General features: G+C 36.8%; 3 protein-coding genes across 3 annotated transcripts; 2 read left to right on the top strand and 1 right to left on the bottom strand.

Annotated features, from left to right (window-relative positions):
- On the top strand, positions 1,573–3,919 carry LOC18608434 (MDIS1-interacting receptor like kinase 2). The gene has a single exon (XM_007043137.2). It carries the CDS (start codon positions 1,916–1,918, stop codon positions 3,689–3,691), a length of 1,776 nt encoding a protein of 591 aa, XP_007043199.2. The 5' UTR covers positions 1,573–1,915; the 3' UTR covers positions 3,692–3,919.
- Positions 4,036–5,874, bottom strand: LOC18608435 (high mobility group B protein 7). The gene is made up of 8 exons (XM_007043138.2): positions 5,591–5,874; positions 5,351–5,433; positions 5,191–5,242; positions 4,955–5,062; positions 4,818–4,875; positions 4,679–4,723; positions 4,475–4,570; positions 4,036–4,361 (listed from the first exon to the last, which is right to left on the bottom strand). The coding sequence occupies exons 1-8, from the start codon at positions 5,707–5,709 to the stop codon at positions 4,290–4,292; spliced, it is 633 nt and encodes a 210-aa protein (XP_007043200.2). The 5' UTR covers positions 5,710–5,874; the 3' UTR covers positions 4,036–4,289.
- LOC108660628 lies at positions 15,522–17,221 on the top strand. The gene is made up of 4 exons (XM_018114874.1): positions 15,522–15,882; positions 16,000–16,259; positions 16,614–16,738; positions 17,005–17,221. The coding sequence occupies exons 1-4, from the start codon at positions 15,522–15,524 to the stop codon at positions 17,219–17,221; spliced, it is 963 nt and encodes a 320-aa protein (XP_017970363.1).

Consider the following 18,495-nt stretch of genomic DNA (forward strand, 5'->3'; position numbering starts at 1 on the left):
ATATAATATATAAAAAAAAAAACAAAAAAAAAAAAAAAAAAAATTATATATATATACATATATACATATATATATATATAGAAGAGGGTGCTACCTTCCAATTGTAATAAATTGCTTCGGCATGTAGCTAAGGCAACAAGTGAAAAGATGGCAGTGGTTGCCTTATAAAAAGGAGAGTAGCTTTTAACATACGAAAGAAAAATAAATCTGTAGGCCATAATTTGACAGCAAAAAAGGGGTTTGCAAAATTAACTGCCACCCCTTTAGAAGTAGTGAGTAGTACAAAAGATACAACTTTGGGAATTCTGAATTCCCTAAAGCAAAGCTTCTATTGGTTTACATTACCATATTGACTTGTTTGCAAATCTAATATCACCACTGACGAAGGAGAAATGATTAAAAGGTGGGAAGAAATGTAGTTCACATAGATGTAATTAAACCTCCTATTACTCCCACATTGGGGGGGGTTATACGGTTTAAATTAGAGGGAATTAATGTGGAAAGAAAGGGGAAAGGGGTGGTGAGTGAAGACTGAAGATGTGACTCCAGGCAGGAAATACAAGTGTCAAAATTCAAGAATGATTGGTTGACAAACTTCTCCAAGAAATTCAACATTTCTGACTAAGATGTATACTTGCCGGAAAGATTTTGTCTCCAAAAAGAGCAAATTTAAGATTATTGTTCCTATTAAACAAGTGTACATCTGGCATCCTAATTACAGTATTATTTTCCCAAGCTGGCTTTACTTTTCTGTGTTTTTTCTGTACCGAAAGAAATAAAAACTAGAAGTAGTAGCAGGAAAACAACCTGGAAGCAGCAAAATCAGTAGGCTACACATCCTACAAGGCTGCAAGACAAGTCTCCTGTTGGAGTTAAAAAGTTGAAAACCACCTTGATTAACTAGTAGAGGAAGCAAACGAAAGCTTCCCCTATTAGGAAAAGGATCAATAATCAAAGCAAATCTTCTTATCTTTCAGGGGTAGTTATAGGGTAGTGGCTCCTACATGGTGTGTCCCAAGTACTATAGATCAATCTAAACCTTTCTTTTTTACAAGCTTGTCATCATATCCATCCATATTTTTAATAAGTACATTTGTCAACTTTTGAAATTCAATTTAAAAGCAGATATAACGGTTACAATTGATTGGTAATTTGTTGAACGAGCAACGCATAATAACAGTTGATCTATTTATGGTTTAAGGGCTCGGAAAATAACGAGATTATGGGGGTTTTCTGACGCTTGTGATGACTCTGAATTTCTGGTAAATTATGAGCCCACATGAAGGGTAAGAGCTGAGCCTTATCACGAGGATTAATGGTGTCAAAACATGAAGAAAATGGTATCAGATCTCTCCAAAGAGACAAAACCAAAAAAAAAGAAAATGATGGTACAGCGTGAAGTTGTGGGCTTCAGCCAGAAATGAGGCTACATGGTTTTCCAAAAAGGTGAAGAATTTGAACCAGCTGCGCTCCAACGTTCAAATGGAATTAGGATCCTCGTGATCCATCGAACGGTCAGAATTCTCCATGTGAATGTCTTTAAACAGATACAGGATTTTTTATTTTTTCTAGTTTTCATCTTTCAAAATAGTAAACATGGAAGGGATTTCATTTTTCTGTTACTACTATAAATAAGAGGTGGCATTGTTCAGGGTCTAGCAGATCTCCAACCAAGTTATAATTCAATTTCACACTTTGAATCTTTTTCTTCCTTCTTTTTCATCATTATACCTTCCTGTCTACGTGAAGGAATAGAATAAACCCATGTCTGCTTTGCAAACTTTAGTTTTGCTTTTTTCATGATAGAATATAATTTTTCCCCATTCAAAGTTCTTCTTGTCAGATCCAACATCAGTGGAAAATTCTATATATTTTTCGATAATCTCTCTGATCTGATCAAGACCCGCCTTCCAAAATGCAGATTCTCAGATGGGTTTTAAAGGTTCTGCTTATATGTTCCATTCTAGAAGTGTTTCCACTGTCACTAGCTCAAACAGCCTCACAAGCACCAGCAGTTTGCTCAGAGGCGGATAGAGCTGCTCTTCTTGGTTTCAAAGCCAAAATCTTGAAGGACACTACAGATAGTCTCTCTTCATGGATAGGAAGAGACTGCTGTGGAGGAGATTGGGAGGGTGTTCAGTGTAATCCAGCGGGAAGGGTCACCACACTGGCGCTGCAAAGGCCAGAAAGGGACAGTAGCCTCTACATGAAGGGTACTTTGTCGCCTTCTCTGGGCAGTTTGCAATTCTTGGAGGTGTTGGTGATAAGTGGGATGAAGCTTATTACAGGTCCAATCCCTGAGAACTTTTCCAATCTAACCCGTCTCACGCAGTTGGTCCTGGAAGACAATTCCCTTGAAGGGAACATTCCTTCAGGTTTAGGTCGTTTATACTTGCTCCAAACGCTCTCATTGGCTGGTAACCGTTTCAGGGGGCCAGTTCCTCCAAGCCTAGGAAATTTGAGAAACCTTGTCCTGATAAATTTTGGAAGAAATTCATTGACAGGTCCAATCCCTTCTAGTTTCAAAAGTCTTCTTCGTTTGCAGTCTTTTGATCTCAGCTTCAATTTATTGTCTGGTTTTATACCTGAATTTGTAGGACAGTTTCGAAACATCACCTATATTGACCTCTCCAATAACCACTTATCAGGGCACCTACCCATTTCCATGTTCAGCCTGGTCACTCTGTCAGACTTGTCACTGAGCCACAACCAGCTCACAGGAATAATCCCAGACCAGATTGGAAACCTTAAATCTCTAACTAGTCTTTCACTGAGTAGCAACAAGTTTATAGGTCATATTCCAGCATCTATTTCAAGATTACAGAACCTTTGGTCCCTTAACTTATCCAGAAATGGGTTCTCAGATCCTTTACCGGTGATTTCTAGCAGGGGCATTCCTTCACTTTTGTCAATAGACCTGTCCTTCAACAACCTCAGTTTGGGGACAGTTCCTGACTGGATCATGCACAGACAGCTTTCAGATGTAAATCTAGCTGGCTGTAAACTGAGAGGAACCCTCCCAAAGTTTACAAGACCAGATTCAATGAGCTCCATAGACCTATCCGATAACTTTCTCACAGGGAGCATTTTCGCTTTCTTCACAAATATGACAAGTCTACAGAAGCTGAAGCTTTCAAACAACCAACTGAAGTTTGATCTTTCGGAACTCGCTGTGCCAGATGGTATTTCCTCTATTGATCTCCATTCAAATCAGGTATTCGGGTCTCTCTCAAGCATTTTAAATAATAGAACAAGCAGCTTTTTGGAGGTTATAGATGTCTCAAATAATCTCATCTCTGGCACGATGCCAGAATTCACTGAAGGCTTGAGTTTGAAGGTGCTGAATATAGGAAGCAACAAGATTGCAGGCCAAGTCCCCAGTTCAATCTCAAATCTCATTGAACTTGAAAGGCTGGATATTTCGAGGAACCAGATAACTGGCACCATTCCCACAAGTTTAGGACAACTGGTGAAACTTGAATGGCTTGACCTTTCCATTAACAGGCTCACTGGAAAAATCCCAACTACCTTGTTGGGTATCCATAGAATGAGACATGCAAGCTTCAGGGCAAACAGGCTATGTGGAGAGATCCCACAAGGGCGACCTTACAATATCTTCCCTGCTTCTGCTTATGCTCATAATCTCTGCCTATGTGGCAAACCTCTGCCGCCTTGCAGGGGAAAGAAATAAGGGATGGGCCAGTGAAATGCTGACTCAAATTTGCCCCAAGTATACACGCTCATGGCCTAATGAGCATCCTCACATGCGAGAAAGAGATAGGTTATGTTTTACAGCGGTAGTCCATTTTTTTTCCTTACTTTTTCATTAGTAGCCTCTAGCTCAATTTCATTAATAACTACCACTATGGGAAAAACATTGTTTTTCAATATAGAGCACTGATGCACATTTTAACTTTTACTCCAAAGCAAAGTTCTCTTTTTTTTTTACTACCAGCTTGCATAACCATTCCATGGAGACAAATTCAGTACTCAGAAAAAACTTGTCTTCAGAAATGTAGACACAAGAAAATTTAAGGACCACCTCTAAAGATCAATTTTTGTTATCATTACTACTGCTAAGTCATGAACTTTACTTTAAAGAACCTGCCTCGGCCTTCACATGTGGAAGAAGACAGTACAACATGATTAGAAAAGATAGGAAGCAAGATGATTCTCAACATATGCAGACACCTACTAGAATTCATCGCCTCAAAAAGGAGATTCAAAAATTTACAACACCCCCACCAAAATATGAACAAGAAATTCTTGGGAATAAATTATGCCACCAATTAATAATCATCTAATACTTCTTTTGCCTCCTTTTCAGCAGCAGCCGTGTCCTTCTCTGGACTTCCTTCCCCCTAAACAATCACAAACAAGTTAAAACATATTCAGCAAAAGATAAAGGGAAGACCAAGGCACCATTAGCTAAACCAAATGTTAACTTTCAAAAACATGGCGAGTGAAGCCTTACATCCTCATTTTCATTGTCAGCATCGTTAACCTCCTCCAATGCCTTCTCATACTCCGCTTTAAGCTCAGCAGCTTTATCAACATAAGGCTTCTTTTCCTGATTTAAATCAAGGTTGAGGTCAAAACCCATAATAAAAATTCATTAACTAACTAATTCTAATGACTAAGAGGTTCAAATCAAAATAATTATATATGTAGAACTCACTTCTTCTGACATGGACTTCCATTTCTCACCCCCTTCCTTAGCAACCTAGATTTCATCAATCAAATTTTAATAACACAAACCATATTCCATTATAAAAGAGAAAAAAAAACACTTAATCACTATAGTCAGAAATCCATACCCCTGTAACGCCCTTTGCATCTGGATTAGCTTCCTTATAAGATTTTCTGAAGTCATCCCTGGAAAACAGCAAGAGTTATCAATTAATTGAAGAGTACTTCTTCATGAAATTTAACGAAAAAAAGAGAAGGGCGTTACATGAACAAGAAGAAGGCGGTAGGAGGACGTTTGGGGGCATTGGGATCCTTGCCCTTCTTCAACTTCTTCGGTTTTTTTGGATTTGATTCTGTTGATGCTGGCTTCTTCCTGTATAATTATCATGGACGTAAATAAATTAGAAGTCAAGATTGAGCAAAAAAAAAAAAAAGATTAAAAGTGAAGATGAAACTACAAAACAAAGCAAAAGGAGGAAAGTTAGTGAAAGTGAAAATTACCTTTCTGCAGGTTTCTTCTTAACTTCAGCAGGCTTCTCAATGACTTGAGCCTCTAAATTAAGAAAATAAGAAAGTACAACAAATTAAGAATAAACCCACCATCATTACTCATAATCCAATCTAACTTGTAGTATTGAATCAAGACAAATTGGAGACTAACCCAAATTCATTTTGATCTTGGCATCAAGGCTACAGCTATGCATACTAATAAGAGCCACTGGTACAGTTTTGTTACACTCTTCACTGCAATTTCACAGATTTAAAACAAACAAATGAGCCCGTTAACTAAAGGGACCAAAATACTTCGACTTATAGTAAATCTAGAAAGATGTGAAAATAAACGAAAATACCCAGAAAGGAAATCAGCATGAAAGTTTAAATTGAGAGAGAATGAGATTACCATTTGGCAAAAGCACTGCCATCTTTGGCGCGGACGAGAGAGGAGGCAGGGGCAGCGGTTGAAGCAGCGTCCACTCTCTTCCTTGGCTTCGGTGGATTTGACTTGGATCCTCCTGCCATTTTCTTGTTTCTTTACTCCACTGAAAGATAATGAGAGAGCAGTTTCTTACAGAATTAGGAGGAAAAGGGTTCGACAATATATGGGGATTGTGTTAAACGGGATTTGGGAGAGAGGGAAACGATTAATTGAAGAGAGGATAGAGGGGGAAATGGAAATTTAGTTTTGGAGGTTTTGGCGCCACTTTAAAAACGCGCGTTTCTCCTGTTTTGTTTTGTCACTTTTTTAAATATTCAAGGTTTCGAATGGGTGTTTCACTTGGATTCATGAGTTGGCTTCATCATCCACCGTACATTTCTTTGTTCTTTCCAATCCACGATCTCCACCTTAAAGGAAAAACCTTTGGGCCGTAATTTTTGGTTCCCAAAGGCCCAAGTGAGTACGTTTCGTAAAGTGAATACCATTACTCCACTTTATAGTTGGGCTGGGTTTGGTTCAAGCCTTCTGTCCAGCACTTCAAAAGCATAAGCATTTCAAAACGGACGGAGAATGAAAATGTCAAAATCTTGATAACACACAAATTCAAACACAAAAGGGAGATGAACTGGAATTGAAAATACAAGGAAACTCAAACGAAAATGGAAGCAAGAAAAGATAACTCAAAAAGCAAAACTTAAACCGATTTAAATTCAAAGGAAATTTAAAGCAAATTTCTGAGTACATCAATGGTAATTAGAAACAGGAAAATGAAGCTATCCAACACAAAACAAAATCCAAAAGAACAGACCTTTATGCAACTTGAAAACAAAAATAAAAATAAATTAAACATCTTTAGATACCTGATTTTAGTTAACGTATTGTTCTTCAACAAGTTGTTTTATAAAATGAGAACAAGATTAGAACAGCTACATAACGTAAAAAACAGTGAAAATAACTCTTTTATGACTATGACTTAATTTTAACATGAATCCCATATTGGCATATTTTGTTGGGAGAATGTCTTCTTCTAATGTGAGCTCTAATTCTTTAGTTTAAAAAAAAAAAAGCAAGAAATATATATTTAGGAAGAGGTCGAAATAGCTAATATTGTTCCCATGGTATTACCAATTTTTTGAGCTTCAAGGAATATATCCGAATAATTGTGGACACCAATTATCTTTGCTTATTTAGTGAAATTACTAATCTTGTTCCTATTATATAAAAAATTTTATGATATAATATTTAAAAAAGTCTCTAACTTATTTAGAAAATTTTAAATAATTTTTTATATTTTTATTGTGTTCAATCAAATCATTATACTTTCATTTCAAGTCAAATAAACTCTTTTAGTTTTATTTTTAGTCAAATAAATTTTATAACTAATGATTAATTCAATCAAAATATCATTTATGATTATGCGTTGCATGACGTTAACGTAACATATTATAATTAATGACGATATGACATGTTAATTTAACATGATAATTTAATTATTTGATATTTTTTACTCTTCACATCAATGTCATGTGAATATAAAATGACAAGTAACATTTTTACTAATAACAATTAATTTATTATTAATTATAAAAATTTATTTGACTAAAATAAAAATATGAAGATTTAATTAAAAATAATAAAAAATACTTACTTTTTTTAAAAAAAATTGAAACAATTTACAGACTTATTAAATATTATATCAAAGTTTATTTTTCCTCATCCTCCTTTTCTTTTCTCAAATACATAGCTCAACTGTTAGATGCCTTTGAATATTAGCACCTCATAAAGGCATGATGGTAATTAAAGAAACATATCAACTGTTTTTTTTTTTTTTTTCTCAATGGAACAAATCAACTTAATATTAAAAATTTTGTCGTGTAAATATAAAACATAACACCGATACTTGGTATGATGATCAATTTCTATTTTGTCTTAAATTCATAGTTCATTACTAGAGTGAAATATTGACTATTGTTTTATTAATCAAATACCAATAAAAATGTTCGGTGGTAGTAGTTTAGATTCTTTGAAATCTTCAATTAAAAGAGAACGAATAAACGATATAAGTTACATTAATAAATTTTTTAATTGATTATAATAGTAAAATATTATTGACACAATATTTAGAATATTATTGAATTATATAATAAAATTTAAATATATCTTTATTTTTTTTATTATGTTAAATTAAGTTCTCAAATTTTTATTTTTAACCAAATAAATTCTTATAACTAATTATTGATTAGTTGGTTTTAGTCAAAATACTATTTGTTATTTTATATCACACGATATTAACATAACATATTGATATGTTATAATAATAATAGTAATATAGTATGTTGATATGACATGATGATATGACATGATGATATAATTATTTGACATCTTTCAACTTACAGGTCAATGTCATATTAATATAACGTGAACATAAAATGATAAGTGATATTTTGATTAATGATAATTAATCAACCGTTAATTGTATAAATCTATTTTACTTAAAATAAAAAAAAATTATTGAATGTAATAAAATAAATAAATTTATTGAAACTTTCTTAAAAATTTCATGAGGTTTTTCAAGTATTATGCCACTAATATTCCGTATACTATTTACAATTAATTATGATTGAATATTTATTACTAAGTTTCTTTCAAAAAAAAAATTAAGTGCAAAAGAATTTCACTTTTTTTTCTTAATTACTGCATATCTTTTCAAGGATGTGCTTAAAATATAATTTGGCCTAATTAGTGGCTGAGAAATTAGGAATGAAACAACATAATGTTTCAATAATTAATTAATGGTGTGTCATAATATATGATTAAATTATCATTTATATAATTCTCTATCTATGTAACTAATTGAGCAAATGTTATTTTGTTTTAATAATGTTACATGGACAATAATAAAAAAACTATTATAACCAAATAATGCGCAACATCTATGATTTACTCAGATAAAAAAAATGAAAAGCATATGTGAAATTATTTAAATAAAATATGAACTGACAAAATAGCATATAATTAGATCAAATTTAATATAAAATTGAACCACACTCTTAACACATGATGAAACTAGAATCTAAAATGTAAAAATTTCCATGGATCTCATAATGCTTATTGAAATTCTCAAATTTTCATGGATCTCATAAATGAATATTGCATCAAAGAATATATATATATATATATGTATGTATCACTCCCAGTGACCTTCAATCATACACGTAAGTGCTGAGTATACACGTAAAAGAACGAATAAGAGGAGTCCTGTGTGTATCGAGACGACTATTGAGTACTGAACGTACACGTAAGCTTCAGTTGTCGACAGTCGACGCACAAATTCTTGAACAGTCTCGCACATTTCGACCAGAGCCAACGAGAATAGAAACTCGTGAAATGATTCTGGCGTTTTGGTCCTCTCACAGGAACGATAAATAAATGCTTTTTCTCTCCCAAAAATGAAATTCCGACAGGCGAGAGAGAAGGATAAAAGCTCCAAGCCCCAACGGCAAATCATAGTAATACTTGCAGAAATGGCTTTCTAGTTTCAGTCCGTAGCTTGGGGGCGAAGACACCACAATTGATTGGATATCGTGGAATAACTTGTTCCAAGTTTTTGTGCCACTAATGTTAGTATTTGGAAATAAAAAAAAAAGACAAAAAAAGAAGAAAGAATGGTAGTAGCAAGTAGCAGGATTCCTCCCTTAAAGATTAGAGAGAAATATACCGGGTGAATGGTTCTTACGAAAGGAATGAATCTAAAAGGATAAAAACCAATGAAATCAGATTGCTCCAGCAGAATCTGAGAGAACCTATACAGAGTTCTGACGATTGCAGCGACCACCCCAGATTTTTTGGAGTCTAGCGGGGGGTCCGGCCAGCAGGAAAAAGCCATCACACGGAGAAGATTATAGAGAGAAGGTAGTAGCAAACAGTAATCATAGCATCAGTAGACAAAACAAAGGAGAAATGTTGCTGGCTTAGCGCTTGGCATTTATAGTTATGAACTTGTGGCGGACCAGTGGTGCCATTACAGTGAAAGAAAAACACCACCAAGAGAAAAACCAACTTGCGATATGGTCAGAGAACTTTCTATGGCGATTTAAAGATGTTAGAAGAATTTTGTCTTCTCTGGCTTTAGCTGGTTGAGAAAGAACAAGAGCTGCCCGCTTACTTCAGCTGGATTCTAAACTAAGCTTTGATTCTTTGGGAACCATAACATTGAGCAAATTCCATATCTGAACTTGCATTTTCTCCTTTCCGAAGCCATCTTTTATACTCTTGCCTCCTTCGTTGGTAGGTAAGTTACTACTTTGTTGGAGCATTTAAGGGACAAGAAGAAGAGGTTGTTAATCTATTTATATTGGAAGGATTTTGAGCTAAAAGATGTAGATTGCTTTCCTTTATGAAGTTGGATTTTAATTACAATCATTATCCAAAGATCGATGAGCAAAACTGAGAAACAAGAGAAAGCAAAAATAGAAAAAGAAAGCTTACAAACAGACCTAAATTAACATAAGCTAATATCTTCTACGCTGTGTTCCCCTTCTTGTTGCTGGCTACTTGGGGGATGATCAGCATAAGAAACCGAAGTTGCCATTGTCGAAGTTGAGAGCATAACTGAAAGGATCGTAGTGGAAGCTAAACCTCTGCTTGGATGTCCTAGCCTTCACTTGTCTCCTTATCTCGGCTCTAACTCTCCAAAACAAGCTCCTAAACTTCCTCTTCCCACACAAAACCACCACATTTGGATCAAAACGGAATCCAATGACCCCCATGTCTCTTTCTCTCTCAAGAAACCCAGCAAGAAACTGCAAATGTAACGAGACAGAGAGCAAGGAACGCATATATGAAGTGTAGGGTAGGAGAGAGAGTTAGCTTGGAGTACAAGCCTACAGGGTGTCTGCTACCTGCTACCTTTTGGATCAGTTCAACTTAGCTTCTCAAAAGCAAAAGTGTTGGAGCAGTAACCGAGGCAAGAGCTCTTTCTCTCTAACTCTTTTTTCGCTGTATGACTGTATCCACTGTCCTGTCGCTGCTAAGAAAGCCTACGGCGCTGTCTGTCTCTGTCTCTGTCTCTGGTCTTGTATACTAGGGGAGGGAAGTTGGGGGATAGATTTATGGGTTGGTCACATGGGCTGGAGACAGAGACTTGAGAGAGACTTTTAAATGGAGAGTAGATGACAAGAAAAGCTTGAGAAACTACTATGTAAACCCGATCTTAAAAGCAAGATACCCATGACATATGGGGGACGTTGTAATGTTACACCATTTATCCACAGGGTATTCTTCTTTTTTGATTGGATTCGTAGATTTTCACCTTTCACGCTTTGATAGACAGATGATTAGCTTAGATATCTTTTCTTTTGTTCTTTCTTTACTTTGTTTCTACGGTTGGCCTTTTGTTTCTGCTCATCAAAAAGGGCAAAAAAGCTCTTCTTGCTAATAATTCAATGGATGCGTCCTGTTAAATCATTAATTTCCTTATTTGGTTTGACTACTATTTTTTTTTAGCTAGTACACTAAAAGCAATTTTATATTTAGGCTTAAATGATATTGCAAATTGAAGTTGGTATCATTTCAAATAAGCATTGGCTAAAGACAAGTGATTTTTGGAAGTAAACATTACTATAGTACTAACTACTACTACCACATGTTCCACTTTGAAACTGCAAAAGAGGATAGAGCTACTTGTTTTGTGAAAATTCTCCTAGGAGATCTAAAATTCCCGACTTTAAATGCGAGGCAGAGTGGGGAATAGAGGGTTGGACCCTCGACCTACGTGCTACACCGGGCCATTGGGCCCAATGCCATCCGGCAATTAGAAACCCATTTGTCCAGTCCCTTTCTCCACTGCTTTCTTTTGTAATTTTTTGCATTTACTTCTTTGTCATTCTCTCCCACGAGCCTTCAATTGAAATTCACCCAACCACTTCAATTAATTGCATTCTTCCTTGTGTTTTTTTCCTCAGTCTTTTTTAATTATCATTTGAGTAAGTATTTGAAACAACTTATGTAACAAATATGTTAACATTAATTAATTACCTTTTGGAAACTGCAACCAAAGTCTGATAGTGGAGTTTACTTAGGGTGGATCTTTTTGCAGCTCAAAATATCATGCTCCTCGGGCTGTAAAGAGGAGCCTTAAAAGGTATAAAAAAAAAAAACACAGACACACAAAGCAAATTAACATCCAGAGCCTAATAATTCTCCAATAACAACAACCCAACATTCATTAGCATTTAATTTCGTCTGACATCCTTGTTCTTGCTTTATTTTTAATTGCCCATTGCTCATTAGTTCCATCACAACCCCATTTTCCTTGGGTTTTCCGTTAGGCTTTTAAAACACCCTCTGCAGAATATTTACTCAAAATATTAAATCTGTATTCTGTAACCAGCTTTTTTTTCCTCCTCAGATGTTTCGCACATGCAAATTGGAGCACTAGCAGTCAATTTACCCCACGGCCATTCTGGCAACATAAATGAGTTCTCAAACGTGAACACGTCATATCAAATCTCATTAACAGGAGGAATTAAAATGAAAATTGTGTGGATAATGAATTGAAGTAGAGTTCAGATGGACGATTGTTGAAATGAGAATGTTGTTTGAATTGATTTCTAGACAGAAAGGTGGTTTCAATTCTCAAGGACGAAGGTGAGGTAGTTTTCGAGGAATTAAATGCGAGGGCATTTCAGGAACGAGGAAGTCGACCCCCCAAAAAGGCACGCTGCAAGCAGCTACGGCCGTGGCCAAGGGTGCAGGGGGCAGGAGGGCATGGGAGGGAGAGGAGGACCCGTCGCTTTAGGGCGTGTGGCTGGAGGAGGGAAAAAAACAAAGGTTAGTTAAAAAGAAGACTCCTTTTTGTCAATTTCGAGCTTTTAATGAAAATGGTAAAAGTAAGACCTGCTCACTTTAACCTGAAAAATGTACTGAACGACAAGGCCATTGTAGCGAAATCGAATTAAAACGCAAACCAGTCTCTTTCTTCTTCCAGCTAAAGCGTGGTAGTAGATGAAAAAAGGCGCTCATGCTCATGGACCAAAACTCTAATAGGAGCAAATTTGATTACTGTTTCGCTGAATTCGGGCTGAATGATGGACTTTTCACCATTGTTTAGATATAGCATAGCAGTTGAAGTATTAGCGTGGCTACTAAATATTGATCCTGGTTTCTCATACTGGGCATATACTTTTTTTAAAAAAAAGTGAAAATTTGAATCTTACTTTTCCAATCAAATCCCTTGGGCCTCCCCTATATGATGGGGTATTGGTCGAGTTTGACCTGCAATAGCGGAGAATACTTGATTGTCAAAAGTAAATATTTGGCGTGATTATTGGACTATAGCAGGGAGGATTATTGAATAACATCCCTCTAGATGAAATAAATAAACCAATGAGTGTTTATATTGATGAAAATGGCACCTGAATATTTAACTTATTACTTGGTGTATAATTCATTCTTTAAAAGAGTAAGGTTCGAATTCTACTCTTCAAATATATATAAAAAATTGATACTTGAGACCTTCAAATAGTATCGGGTTTGATCCCAAAAGAAATAATGAATTGTATCTTAACTCAAAAACCTCTTACTCCAAATGCGCACGAAGACAAAGTATTTTAAGTAGGAAAATTTACAATTAAATCAATAGAAAACTATATTGTGATCCCCAACCATTTGATGGCGAATGAGATTTAGAGATTAATCTGGAAGTGGCTTGGTGCTCATTACATACATACTTTTTTATGGTAGGCATCCAAAGACTGTATTTTAACCAACTTGAAACATTCATGTCATCAGTTTTCAACAACTCCTACTGCTCGTTATCCAATATAGAAGCAGAGTCAGTTATCCATGTCATTCGCAATTGGTATTTGGGATTCTTTAATGAGGAAATTGTGAGAAAAGGACCTTGTAATAAGGTGATTTCAGAAATAACCACCCATATAAAGTTATCTGTTTCTAGCCAAAAATAAATATGAGTAGACCAAAATGCCCTTAAAAACATCTTTTCAAATAAATGCTCAGCTGTTTGAGCTATTTGCCTCCCGTCAGAGAGAAAATGAAAAAAATAAAAATAAATGCACACTGCTGTTTGGGCTCGATCATCTTTCTCTCTCAACTCTCTAAACTGTGTCAACTTTGGCAAATCTTTGTTGAGCACCATCGTTGTCAGCTCTCTCAGATCTCTGAACTGTATGAGCTCTGTCAACTCTCTGTTGAGCACCATCGTCATCGGGCTGTGGTCTATCTATCGACATCTGGCCACATTGTCGTAGATTAACACACCCTATAGTAGAGATGATATCAAGGTACCTGTTATTGGGTTTATTTCTGCAACACACTTAAATTTCTGAAACATTTGGTATAAATGATAAGATGGATTAGAAACATTGCCCAGAGTTGTTACACGCCATGCATCTATAACATGAGTTAGAGTTATTTTAGCGTATCACGACTGTTCCTGGCGTGTTGTGGGTTAACTAGTTTTTTGGGTTGTTAGCGTGTCACGACTGTTCCTAGGGTGTCGTGGGTTAACCGAATTTATGGGTTTTTTACGTGTCACGGCTATTCCAGGTGTGTCGTATGTTAACTGGTTTTTTGGGTTTTTAGCTTGTCACGGCTGTTGGTGCAAGGAGTCAGTAATTACAGTGATTGGCGTGTCACGACAGTGATGCATGGCGTGTCACGATAATGATGCATAACGTGTCACGACATTTGACTTGATATGCATGGCGTGTTACAACATTTTATGTTATATGCATGGCGTGTAATAACACGACTAATAAATTTTTGATCACGACATGTATTGTGTAAAATGATTGACAATATTTTTTTTTTCAAAATTTCAGTGGGGTTCCAATTGTGCGACTTGTGATAAGACACAGTGGTCAGCGAATGGATGGCATTTACAAGGGTGGTGAGTCACGAATGAGAGAGGTTAGGAGTGACTTGTCGTTTGTGGGCTTGATGAAGCTGGTTGAAGATATTGTTAGGGTAAACTTAGAAATTGACGAGATTGAGTTACATGCATTGATCAGTACACCCGGAGGGCTATCATGGCCAATTATCAAGGACGATGAGGATGTTGCATTAATTTTGCTAGAATAGAGGAATGTTCTGGCTGTGTATGTCAGCATTAAGGGACACCAAACAAATGTTATGTCACATGAAGAAGTTGGACAACATGGTAATCAGTTCAATCAAAATGAGATTTACAATACTTCACATATACCACAACATTCGGTTCGTAACCCACAATAATGGCAATTGAGGTATGCACAAGAGTTTGTGCAGCCCGGTAGACAGACGACATTCACAGAACAAGTTGGCTGCACAATTCCGATCAGGATGTGTATCAAACCAATTTCTTGCTTCTCTTGAACAAATGCAACGATCGGGTGAAACTGTAGAGTGTGTAATGCCATTGTCAAATGAGAATACGACAGTTGAGGACAACAATGTGAGGTTGAAGGGTGACACTACGACGCTGGAGGATAATACTGTATTTGATGAGGGAAATGAGGATTTGTTCACTGCCGGTGAAGATAGATTTGATGACACTTCAGATGATGGGCTTGAACAATCGCAAGATGACAGTTCAGACGATGATTGCCTTTATGACAGTGGCATTACAATTTGCAATAATGTTGAAGGCAAAACGGAACCTGTTAGAGGTGTTGATGTAGGAGATGTTCAGTGTGATGACCCCATATACAATAACCCCATCGCTGGTGAGAACGGGATTCGTTCCCTTGATACATTGCTCGATGACAGTGATAAAAAAAGGAGAAATGCAGGGATATCTCGTACGTGGGAAATTGCAGGTGCAAAAAAGTTCTCCTTCCAAACAATTACCATTGAGGAGTCGACATGTGCCGAAGATCGCTTATAGAAAGGAAGAATGTTTTCGTCGAAGGTCGAGTTAAAACGAGCTTTGCACATGTTGGTTATAAAAGAGAAGTTTGCGATAAAAGTAAAAAGGTCATGTAAAGCTCGTTATAAGGTTGGTTGCAAGGACAAGGCATGCAAGTACAATGTTCGTGCAACGAAGTTACCTGATAGAGGAGAATATTGGAAAGTTCAAATATTCCACAAAGTACACACTTGTACCGTTGATGGTTTGCAAGAGTGGTTTCCAACTATGAGTACGAAGATGATTGGTGAACTTATGTCACACAAGATTCAGGCTAATGGAGTAGCATTGAGACCTAAGGACTTAATTTATGAGATGAGGGTTCAGTGGGGATTTGAATGCTTGCATGGTAAGGCTTGACAAGTGAAGGAGTATGCAGAGAGGCTTGTTTTCGGTCCACTGGAGAAGTCATTTCAACTACTACCATCGTATTTTTATATGTTGGAATAAGAAAATCCTGGCACAGTGATTGCAGTAGCTACTGATGAGGAAGAGAGATTCAAATATTGTTTTTGGTCATACGAGGCTTGTATTCGGGGGTTTAGAGATGCAATGCGTCCTATGGTTGCAATTGATGCGACACATCTGAAAGGCAGGTTCAAGGGTATTCTGTTTGTCATTGTATGCAAAGATGCAAACGAGTGCGTATATCCAGTTGTGTTTAGCATCGGCCATGTTGAGGACAAAGACTCGTGGATGTGGTTTCTTAGCAAGCTACGTGACGCGGTTGGTTGTCCTGAAAATACTATGCTCATTTTTTATCAGCATTTCAACATTAAAAAAGTAATCCAAAATGCATACCTAGAAGCGCACCATGGTTTATGTGGTTACCACTTGAAAAAAAAACTTTAAAAACAAGTTCAAGCGCGACGATGTTTGTATGCTTTTCACCCTTGCTCAAGATTGCTATAAGGTGGCCGATTTCAACAGACATATGAACCAGATACAACAGATTCACCTGGGAGCCCACGTGGACCTTATGTGAATAGGGCCTGAGAAATGGGCAAGTGCATGTTCATCGGTAAGGTGATACCAAATGATGACATCAACATTGCGGAATGTGTTAACTCATGCTTGAAGCATGCAAGACAAATGTCGATCACTGTTTTGATCGAGTTCATCAGAGACATGTTTCAGCGTTGGTTCCATGAACGGTACGAGGAGCTCGTCCAGGTGACCACGCCCCTCAGCCCTTGGGTTACCAGGTAGTTGAGTAAAAGGTTCAATGATGCACATCGCTTTCTAGTTAAGCCTATCAATTGAGTGGTGTTCGAAGTTAAAGACGGGAAGATTGAGGGACTTGTAAACCTGTTCAGGAAGACGTGTTTATGTTGTGAGTTCCAAACAGATTTACTGCCATGCAGCCATGCCATTGCAGCAATAAGGTTAGAATATCTTTATTTCTTATTTGAACCGTAATTGACATAACATTTACATTGTGCTTGAAGATTGAGTTTATTGTGTTTTTCAGTAAATACAATCGTGAAGCCATTGAATTCTGCACTGACTACTACAACAAAATCGTTTTCGTGGAGGGTTATTCAGGATCCATTATGCTGGTAGGGCATCCTAGTGAGTGGGACATCCCCCCTTATGTGAAACAAATTGTCGTCGTGCCCCCACCTTGGCGAGGCCAAGCAGGAAGACCTAGGAGAAGAAGGATTCCATCAGCTGGTGAAGACAGTTGACCACAGAGATGTTCGCAATGCAAGAGGTACGTGCATAACAGACAGAACTGCCCATCCCCATTTGCAGTTCCATCCATAAATCTGGCACCATCTCCAAGTCAATCGGTGACTCGACGACTGCGTCAACCCAAAGCATGTTTAAGTTGCAGACAAACTGATCACACACGCAATAGTTGTCCAATACGAAGGACAATGTTTGAAAATGTAGGGTGTGTTATGAATGAAGACAGCTTGACCACCTAACTAAATGTGTCTGAAAATTATAGTTGAATTCATTTTGCTTTACGGATTTGTCTGCTCGGTCATTTTATAAGCCACTTTTAGTTGCGAACTTTGTTGCTAAACATTTCAGGCAAATAAGCCTGTCAAGGTCTTTGTTTGATCAAGATCATGTTAAAGTACATTCTTACATTGTTTGTAAAAATGTTTCCAATTACAATCTCCATCAGACAGTAGCCTTGACAGGCTTATCTGCTTGAAATGTTTGGCAACAAAGTCGGTAACTAAAAATGTCTCATAGAATGACCGAGCAAACAAATCCATAAAGCAAAACGAATTCAACTACAGTTTTTAGACACATTTAGTACAAGTGTCTACACAAATCTTATGAAGGAACAACAAGCATGGAATGGCTACCAATATTAAGAGATAAAGTCCATACACTGTTACCTCATTTGTCACATTTTATTACCACTTGTATCAAATAATTAATGATTTGATTTAATTCCTTTCTATTTCATTTGATTTAACCATTTATGTTCTTACTGTAAGTCTTGTGGTGACATGTTGAGTGCATGCAAACTTGGCATCTCATGCAGACTAACTTGATATTTTAATTTGGGGGTTTTCGACTCTCATATGCTTATCCATACTCAATATTAAAACCCACTGTAAGTGGTGACAGCTGCATTACATCACAAAGACTCTCGAAGAGGTAGGGGAGTACAATGCACTGAAGGCTACGTGTTTCGGGATGCTCCTGGATGTTTATCCATAAGCTTGGTCTATCAAACTTTGACAAACCCATGTATGCTTCCCTTGGGGAACTAGGAAAACTGTACCGAGCTATAATCAACTCAACTGTGCAAGCAAGGTCAAAGTTTGATAGACCAAGCTTGTGGATTGACCTCAAGGAGCATTCCGAAAACGTATGCTTCACTGCATGAACTCCCCCGTCTCTTGGAAAGGCAAAATGTCAAGATCCTCACACTGTATGCATTGGATCTGCAAACATGACACAAATGCACCAGTGAGTTAAGCCATAATGTGCAACA

Source organism: Theobroma cacao, chromosome 2 (assembly GCF_000208745.1).
Source record: "Theobroma cacao cultivar B97-61/B2 chromosome 2, Criollo_cocoa_genome_V2, whole genome shotgun sequence".
Lineage (NCBI taxonomy): Eukaryota > Viridiplantae > Streptophyta > Magnoliopsida > Malvales > Malvaceae > Theobroma > Theobroma cacao.